The sequence below is a fragment of the Mastomys coucha genome, unplaced genomic scaffold, assembly GCF_008632895.1.
Source record: "Mastomys coucha isolate ucsf_1 unplaced genomic scaffold, UCSF_Mcou_1 pScaffold5, whole genome shotgun sequence".
Taxonomy (NCBI): domain Eukaryota; kingdom Metazoa; phylum Chordata; class Mammalia; order Rodentia; family Muridae; genus Mastomys; species Mastomys coucha.
Window position 1 is genome coordinate 80,968,181 of NW_022196911.1, and position 10,234 is coordinate 80,978,414.

The 10,234-nt window shown below is 40.7% G+C and overlaps 1 protein-coding gene across 1 annotated transcript in view; it reads right to left on the bottom strand.

The window, feature by feature from the left end:
• The window catches only part of Appbp2 (amyloid beta precursor protein binding protein 2), a 43,814-nt gene continuing 33,580 nt past the window's right edge, over positions 1-10,234 (bottom strand). The window contains exons 10-13 of the mRNA XM_031351184.1: positions 7,631-7,716; positions 5,495-5,685; positions 3,762-3,927; positions 1-1,330 (exon numbers count right to left, since the gene is read on the bottom strand). Of these exons, the coding sequence (XP_031207044.1) occupies positions 1,077-1,330; positions 3,762-3,927; positions 5,495-5,685; positions 7,631-7,716 (697 nt within the window). The 3' untranslated portion in view covers positions 1-1,076. The remainder of the gene's footprint in view (positions 1,331-3,761; positions 3,928-5,494; positions 5,686-7,630; positions 7,717-10,234) is intronic.

Below are 10,234 nucleotides of genomic sequence, written 5' to 3' on the forward strand. Positions count from 1 at the left end.
CATCTTTTTAATCCCCACAAACATACAGTAAACCTAAAATTCTCATCTGAACATGACTTATCCATGACTCTTAGCCAGCATGTTTGTTCACTACATAGGAGTATCAGGGCTATGATTAAAATGGGGGTGGCTGCAGAGATGGTTACAAACGTGCTTATAATATTGCCATCTATGTACCATGACTAAAGATTTGCCAGCGACAATGCCCACATCCCAAAGTTTGGTATCTATGATGCAAATAAATCTTGCATTAGTACTATGCATTCTACCTAAATGAGATCATTGTGCTGGAAAAGGCAAGTCCAGTCACTGAAGTAACAATCGGAAGCGTCTGGTCCAAGTAACACCTTCCACAGTTGCCTGGTCCTCTTAGATCCTTCTGGTCCTGTCAGCAAACACTTTAGTGCATCTCACCATGGTACCAAAAATGGAGTTAGAACTGCTGGTCTATCTGGTGTTCTGAGACTGACAGATCAACACTGGTCCAGTCAGATGAATCTGACAGTCTCACTGAAACAAAGTTCTGGAATGGCTGTATGCCCTGATCTGGAAAAGATGGCCAAGTCTATGTCAGGGTGCCCTCCCCGCTTATTAGTACCAGTGTTACTTTTTTTATACTGCATATAAAGAGTTTCCCCTAAAATTTCCTTACAATACAGTATTGAATACCTCCACATGGAAGAATTAATTATATGTTAAAAAGTTTTTGAAATCATCCTTACATAATAAGAATGCAACTCTTTTAAACTCTTAAATAGTTTTATTTAGGGGTTCTTTTTTTTTTCTTTCAGACTTTCTGAAAAACGAATTATTTTTTAAAAAGAAAAAAAAAAAACGGTTTCCTGTTGTTCTACTAGGGTGAGAATGTGGGACTACTTATACACGCGGCACATGCTGATATAACTCAATATATGCTTATTCTACAGGAACTGCAATACAGGACTACCCGAAATAGGGTCTTCGGTGGACTGGACCAGTGTTTCAATGCAAATGCCAGCCCTAAAAACAACATGGTTTTGATTTCACAGTATGAATTCCCCGGAATCTGGGAAAGGTCATATTAGCTGAGGCAGTCCTCAGCAGCTTGGTCCCTCAACATTCTGAGACATCAGGAAGGACTGCACCACTTCTTCAGTGGACTGGGGGCTACTGTTGACGTCTTCAAGGGCATCGGTCACTGAATACTGTCGATCTCGCAACCGGTTCCAGTTAGACAGAACGTTGTGATACTCGAACACTTTCTCATAATTCCCAATGGAGTTGTAAAGTTTAATGAGGCCTCGGTAATCATATTCTAGTCCACTGTAGCCTTCACCAAACAGTTTCTTCCCTAAAGCAACACAGAAAGACTTGGATCAAATCATCACAATCAGTTTTTCTTTAGGTTTCAAGACAATTGGTTTTTTGTTTATTTATTTGAGACAGGGTTTCTTTGTGTAGCCATTCTAGAACTTGCTCTATAGACCAGGCTGACCTCAAATTCATAGATCCACCTGCCTCTGCCTCCCAAGTGCTGGGATTAAAGGCGTGTTACAACTACCTGGTACAGGTTCCATTCTTTAAGTAGGCTGGCTGGCTTGGTTTTAGTCCTATGGAAGGAAAGAGATCCAATCCCTCTATCATTGCCTCTTAACTACTCTCATATCTGCAGTATCTCTAAGACTTCAAGGGATTGGCTTTACTAGAATGCTAAAATCAATTTCACAGGTTTAAACACAGGTTGTACTTAATTCATGTGTGTGTGTGTGTGTGTGTGTGTGTGTGTGTGTGTGTGTGTGTGTGTGTGTGTGTGTGTGTGTGTGTGTGTGTGTGTGTGTGTGTGTGTACTCGAGCTATAGGATATGTGTGGGGGCCTGGGGATACCTTTAAGGGATCTCTTTTCCTCCTATCATATGAGTTCTCAAGAAAGAATACAATCATCTAGGTTAATGAGCCATCATACCAGTCTAAAAGTTCAGGTTTAGGACTAATGTTTTTAAGGATATTTTAAAATAATATGGAGGACTTGCAGAACCTTTATGTGTAGCCCTGCCTGTTCTGGAACTCAGCCTCTACCTCCCCAGTGCTGGGATTAAAGGGATATGACCTCATTCCTGACTAATTTTGGTTTTTGGCTTTTCAAGGCAGGGTTTCTTTGTGTAGCCCTGGCTGTTCTGGGACTCAATCTGTAGACCAGGCTGGCCTCGAACTCACAAAGATCTGTCTGTCTCTGCCTCCTAAGAGCTGGGATTAAAGGTGTGCCCCACTACCACCCAGTAAGTTTTGTTTTTAAAGCAAGTGTTTTGTTTTGTTTTCAAGTTGATACAACTTTACAGTCACAGCTAAGAAGAGAAAGCTCAACTGAGAAACTGCTTGGGCCAGGTTCACTGTGGTCACTGTCTATAAGAGATGTCGACTGATGACTGATATGGCTATAATGGGCAGTACCTTAGACAGGTAGTATCTTAGGCTATGAAAGAAAACTAGCTGGACATGAGTGAGCCAGTAAGCTAGCCAGCAAGCAGGGTTTCTCCATGGTTCCTGCCTCGACTGTCATGACGTCCCTCAGTGATAGGATTAACCTGAAGTGTGAGCTGAAATGAACCCTCTCCTCCCAAGTTGTTTTTGGTCATTCCAATACTCGTATTTATCAAGTAAGTCAATATATAATGGCTAACACACAAATATATGAATCAACGTTTGTGACAAGAGACAGCAAAGGGGAAAGGACAGACTATTGAAGAAATAGTCCCAGGTAAACTATGTATGTGCACAAAAAAGTAAAGTTTCTTCTAAGATGAACAAGTTAATTTTAGGATTGCAGATCAAGACATGAATGTAAGTAAACTGTCCAGAAGATGACCTTTTAGCAGAGTACCCTCATGACTGGTAGGAAAAACAAAATATCCCTCAAACAAAATTTAAAAAGTACTAATGATAAATTAAAGAGATCACGGCATTCCATAAAAATGCAGGCTGGGTAGTACATGCCTGGGATCTCAGCATTAGGAGGAAGCAGGAGCTGCAAGATCCCGTGTCAACACCAACTAACCAAAATAAAATGAAGTCAAATGAACTGTCCCTTCTGGGGTGCTCTCAAGAAACAAGCCACAGGATGAGAGACCTTGAAGCACAGGTGACCAAGAGGGCTCAGTTACAGTATATGAGGAATTTCCTAAATCAACAATGCCAGACAATTCAGAATGGGCAAGGACCACAACAATTTCATACAATGAGGTAATACTGTCAAATGACAACAAATCAAATGCTCTGTGTTTATTCAACATAGACTAGAGGGGCTAGTGAGATGGCTCAGCAGGAAAGAACACTGACTGCTCTTCTGAAGGTCCTGAGTTCAAATCCCAGCAACCACATGGTGGTTTACAACCACCCATAATGAGATCTGATGCCCTCTTCTGGTATATCTGAAGACAGCTACAGTGTACTTACATATAATAATAAATAAATCTTAAAAAAAAAAACAGAGAGAGACTAGATAATGACACACAAACCCAGTGGAATATCCCGCAGTCCTAGAAGTTACCAAGCCACTGTGATGCAGCAATACACTGCATCACTCTTCCAGACGGCAGGAGGTGCGGGCAGCAGCACAGCAAACACCTTAAATGGTGGCTTTTATCACAGGCTGTGCTTGTTGGCTTCAGTGCCGAGGAAGAGCCTGACAGGGATAGCCCAGAGGGCTCTGTGCTCAGCTTAGGCTGGATCTAAGGGCACACACATGCTCTCTAGCCCCCGACTAAGGAAGACGAACGGTGACATACCAATGGCTATCGACCGCAGGTACAGTTTCTCAGCATTTTCATACTGACTCATGTCATAATTATACAGAGATGCCAGGTGTCCCACTGAAAGGGCCACTTCATAATCTTCTTGACCAAGGAGCTGCTCCTTAATCTGAATTGCTTTTATGTGCATTTCTTCAGCTTCCTGAAAAACAGGCCAAGTGGAATATTAGATTGCACTTTTTCTTAGGACAATTCTACTCAATGAGCGAGTTTGTTCTAAATATCACCATAGCTTATGCATGTCATTAGGAAGTTAAGATGAAAGAACATCATTTGTCTTTTCTGATAGCTGCTGATGAAAAACATTACTGGTTTTAGTAAACTGCTTCAAGTTGACGGCAATGGTCCTAAAGCCTCAGGCATCCTAAACTAGGAGTAGGGATATGTATCTCTATTTCTTTCTTTCTTTTTTTTTTTCTTTTTTCTTTTTGGTTTTTCGAGCCAGGGTTTCTCTGTGTAGCCCCGGCTGTCCTGGAACTCACTCTGTAGACCAGGCTGGCCTCGAACTCAGAAATCCGCCTGCCTCTGCCTTCCAAGTGCTTGGATTAAAGGCGAGCACCACCACCGCCCCGGCATGTGTCTCTATTTCTAACAGCAGGCAGGCAAGTAGACAGAGGCAACAGGTCTGACAGCTCAAAGCCAACCTGGGCTACATAGAGAAGATGCTGTATCAAAAACAAAACCATCAAAATAAAAAAGTAGCAAAGAGCTTCCTGAAATGAACATGAAGATGGGCATGGTCACATACACCCTTCAATTCCAACAGAGGCAGGCCAGTCTGAGTTTGAGGCCAGACTGGTCTATACAGTGATTTCTAGGACAGCCAGAGCTATACAGTGAGACCCTGTCTGAAAAACAAAGTAGTAATAATTAACAACAACAACAACAACAACAACAACAACAACATAATAATTTGAGCTACCACATCCCCAAAATTAATTTAAACTTGTTAAGGTGGTATTTACTTATGCAGACATGTGCACACACACGTATGTGCAGACATGTATTCCCACACCTAGCTTAGAATGTCGTATAATTTCTACCTTTATCATTTTGGGCTTTAGGACCATTACTGTCACCAATTTAGTGCAGATTACCAAAACCAGTAATGTTTATCATCATCAGCTTTCAGAAAGGGCAAATGATGTTCTTTGATCTTACTGCCTTATGACATGCATAAGCTGTGGTGATATGGACAGACGAGGTGGGAGGTGGGGCTGTTAAAGTTCCTATACAGCCCAGGGCTGCACCAAACTAATAATCCCCTTGCCTCAGCCTTCCAAGTATTAAACTTAAAGGAACAGAAAATTCCAAAAGAAAATTAGTGTAAGTATATTGCTAGATTTTGTAGCTCCTAATCCTAGATAACTATAGAATTAACTGTAGTGTCTCTCCTAGAACCTGGCATCTCTGAATACTTACTGTAGGTCAGACATTCTGCTAAACCTAAACAACTGAGCTAAGAGCTAGGACTGAGCCTGTCTACAAGAATACTAACTGTTTGGATCTGAAAACTTTTTTCATGGTCTTGTCTCTGTAATCTCACTTATAATTTCACTACAGGGTTTTTACACTAGCTATTTTCTCAGCTGGAACTAGCTTTGGAGCTAGGTAAAGCAATTGTGTGCTTTATTATTTAAGATTAATGAAGATTTATTACTTTAAATTTACTAATTATTCAGATATAAAGAATATAAAACCTCTTTTACCTTAAATTTTCTCATTGACTGATAAAGTCTCCCAAGGTTGCCATAGTGCTTTGCAGTCTGTACATTAAATTCTCCAAATGCTTTCTTAGCTAGCTGCAGTGAGGACAAGTGCAAGTCATGTGCTTCCTGAAGCAGCCTCTGCTCCGTCTCCTTGTTATGACAGTCAATTGCAATCTCCTCTAAAATAAGTGCTGCACAAAGAAAGTGACACATAAACAAACCTAAAACCCACTTCCCAAGGGCCCAACCTTTAACTGAAAATTAAGGACTGCAGTATTTACTGAGTACTGAATACATAGCTGACTGTGGTGAAGAACTGGCCAAGATCAAAGCCCTTCACATTTGTGGGGTTTGTTTTCTTTGTTTTTGAGCTGGGTTCTTGATCTGTAGCCTAGGCTGGCTTTGAATTCATGGCAATCCCCCTGCTTCAGCTTCTTTCTATTGCAGTTGTGGTCAGTCAGCCCCATGCCTTCTTCAACAGCACACTTCTGGGAAAGCTGTTCTATTTATACAGAATATTAATTTAAATTAAGGGGGAAATGGTGTACCTTAAATTATTTTGCAGGATCAGCTTCTACTGTATTAACCTGCTACCTTTTATAGATGAAAATTAGCTTTAAAAGAAAATGGTCACCTGGAAATGGTGGTGAATGCTTATGTAAGCAACTGGGAGGCCACTGGGAGCCTTGGCTGCAAGACAAACCCAGGGGTAGCCTAGACTATATGAGACCTTGTCTCAAAAAACCAAAGCAACCAAATAAGTAAATGAACAAAAGATAAAGACTAAACCGATAGGAGACGTGAAAGTTAAAGTTATCTAACTGACAAGGGGTGCTTAAAGTACTTCTGACAATCCTGCAACCAGCTTTTATAAAACAAAATCTCTAAGCAAACATAACCGAAAACAAACAAACAAACAGAAACTCAGCCCAGCTTCCTCCTTCTTACTTCCCTGACAGGCCAGCCAGGCCAGAAGGCATTTCATTCCAAAGTTCCATTCAAGGGTTTCAAACCCAATATAAAACCTTAAGAATACAGATAGTACCAGCTAACTTTATCTCTTAGCACTGACTTGTATAAAGGTAGTGAACAGAAGACTACTCCATGGCAATATTTTTTTAAAAGGTTTAGCCAGGCGGTGGTGGTGCATGCCTTTAATCCCAGCACTTGGGAGGCAGAAGCAGGCAGATTTCTGAGTTCGAGGCCAGCCTGGTCTACAGAGTGAGTTCCAGGACAGCCAGAGCTATACAAGAAACCCTGTCTCCAGAAAGAAAGAAAGAAAGAAAGAAAGAAAGAAAGAAAGGAAGGAAGGAAGGAAGGAAGGAAGGAAGGAAGGAAGGAAGGAAGGAAGGAAGGAAGGAAGGAAGAGAAGGAAGAGAAGGAGGGAGAGAGAGAGAGAGAGAGAGAAGGAAAATACCACATTTATCTATTTTGTGTATGTGTGTGGAAACAATGGAGGTAACAAGCTCTCTCCTGCCACCTGTATGTGGGAGGGACTGATTTTAAGTTTATAACCCAAAATCCTTGCAGCCATCCACTCACCCCTTAGCCACCTCACTGAACCTTTAATAACTTAGAGAGAGAGAGAGAGAAAGAGAGAAAGAGAGAGAGAGAGAGAGAGAGAGAGAGAGAGAGAGAGAGAGAAAGAAAGAAAGGAAGGACTAGACTAATCAACAAAATGGTGATTTAGTATTAGTGAGCCTTTGGGTAACTTCTTTTTCTCTTTAAATCTAACTTATTTGCTAGTGTTAAACTGAAGTACTGAATGAAGTAAGGTAACCCAGAATTAGAGTTAGACTCACCACATGCACACAAGTACAAGGGTCTAATCAGAATCAATGCATTAAGAGAAAGCATTGATGAGGATTAGCAGAAAAGGTACAAGTTGAGGTAAAAGGCTGCCCCACTGTAAGCAGGCCCGTGGAGCCACCCTGATCCTAACTGACCCACAGTGGAATCGCCTGCCTTACTCAGAGGCAGGAAGAAAACACAGGAACAAATAAAAACGCTGTCTCCAAGAAGTGAAGCAGAGTTGAGGGAACTATTTTAGTCCTGTATCCAAAGAATCTAACAGCCTTATCTTATTTATGCCACATATGAATTTATAATCACTGGAGACTAAATCACAAAGGGTACCTTTCACCCTCTTTGAAGAAGCCAAAAGAAGATGATCTTCAGGTAGGATGTGGGTAATGATACCAATGGCTCTTTCTGCATGAAATCTGCAATACACATATAGTTTAGTGTCTCTCTTTAGTTAAAAGTAACAACACATATTATGACATTAACAGAAAGTACTAATAAAACTACAAAAATGAATGAGAGTTTTTGAGCCAGAAGATGGCTCAGCAATGAAGAGCACTTGTTACTCTTCTACAGGACCCAAGTTCAGGTCCCAGCATGCACACTGAGTGGGTGGCTCACAAATGACTATAACTTCAGCTAAAGAGGATGGCATTTGCAATCAATCATTTGGTGTGCATGGGTATTGTGGACATGTGAGCGCATGTGTGCGCGTGCACAAACACACACACACACACACACACACACACACACACACACACACACACACACTGATACACATAAATCTTAAAAAATAGTTTTAAGAATCAGTTTTGTTTTGATGGATGAAAAAGCAAACTCAGGATCTCACACAAACACAACTTTATTCTCAGTGCCAAAATTTCAATTTGTTGTGAATTAAACTTTTTAAAAAAATATTTATTTATTTAATGCATATGAGTACACTGTTGCTCTCTTCAGACACACCACAAGAGGGTATCCCATTACAGATGGTTGTAAGCCACCATGTGGTTGCTGGGAATTGAACTCAGGACCTCTGGAAGAGCAGTCAGTGCTCTTAATCGCTGAGCCATCTCTCCAGCCCATGAATTAAACTTTTAACACTATAGTGTATTCTCACCTCCCTCAAGATAAAAGTCCTCATGATGGCCTACAGAACTCAATCTCTCAGCCACCTCTCTGCCATTATTTCCTGCCATCCCCACAGCAACACTCTTAGCCCCAACCACCACGCCTAGTCATTCTGGATGAGCCCTGCTCACTCACTGCAGCACCTGCTCTCCCTTCTCTCTACAGACATGCTCGTGGTTCACTGTCACTAAACAGAGCACATAAAATCATTCACCTCTCTAATTTTCTGTCCACAGTAACATCTGGTTATCTGTTCACAGCCCACCCCACAAAACAAAAGGGAAACTACTTCCATATTATACTTTACAACTCAAACTTCTTTTAATAAAAATGTATTTTTAACATTTTAAATTATGTATCTGAGTGTGAGTATGTGCACATGAGAGGCCCCCAGAGGCGAGGTGGTGTATTTTTCCTTGCACAGGTTCCATGAGGTTGTAGGTCACCAGATAAAGGTGCTGCAAATCAAACTCAGGTTTTCTGAAAGAATAATATTCATCCTTAACCACTAAGCTATCTCTCTAGCTCCTCAAACTTCTTATCTCCACTTGTTTTTAATTCACTAGTTGACTTCAGTTATTAATTAAAGCACTGTGTAACTTATCTACAGCATTTTAGTAACAATGACAATGACTTTCCTCAGTTCGGCTGCTTTCTTTCTTTGAAAACATGATTTTATTTAGTAGCCTAGGCTGGCCTCAAATCCATGGCAATTCTCCCACCTCACCTTGAGTGCTAGTATGAGTACTAGGTTTTTAGTATATTCAGAGTACAACCACCACTGCAATCAATTTTAGGACATTTTTATTACCTTAAAAAGAGTCTAAATGTATACATCCAGCAGTCCCCACACCGTTCCAACACCCCACCTCTGAGAATCATTCTCTGTCTCTAGATTTTTCACTCTGGACATAATAGATTAAACCACATAGAATGTGATCCTTTTTATCTTGTTTCATTTAAAGTTCCCAGCTCTCAAGAGGAAGCAAGCAGACTGTGTGAGCCCAGAGCGTAAGGCAGCCTTGGTAACAGCTAGAAGCCCTGCAAAAAAGTCAAGTCTGCCTTTGGAAATGTTTGGGGTTTCTGGAGAAAGGTGTCTTGCTGTGTAGCCTAAGTTAGCCTGAAACTCACTGTGTAGCCCAGACTGGTCCTGTTAGAAGAAGAGATAGCTGGAGTTGGTTCTCTCCTTCTACATATGGGTCTCAGGGATGGAACTCAGGCTATCATGCTTGGCAGCAAGTGCCTGGAGTTCTTGATCTTCCAGACCCAGCATTAGGGCTGGGTCTAAGGTATGTCCTATAATGCCTGGCCTATTTTGTGCTTCAATTTTCCTCCAAAATATTACAGTTTTCTTTTTTTAATCAGATCCATAAAGCTAATTGTTAGGGGTTATACAGTAAATACTTTGTTATGTTGGCAATATTCTTTCACAATTATTTAACTCTGTTGTCATGGCATTAAATAGTCATAGGAAACAGAGGAATAAATGAGCATGTCTGACCCACTTTTTTTCCAGCAATAAGTTTGTAGGTTGTTAAATTTACCATCGACACAGAGGCTACTAATTACTCAAAAAACAAACAAACAAACAAACACAAAAAATATGAAGGAAATACTGAAAAAAAAAAAAAAGCTCATTCTGATATAGAAATACATAAATCTTGACATGAAACCAAGAGAAGCATAAATGGGTATCTTAAAAATTAGGGTGGTTTTTAAATGACTTCAAAAACATTTTATCCGCCAGGTGGTGGTGGTGTATGCCTTTAATCTCATCACTTGGAAGGCAGAGGCAGGCGGATTTCT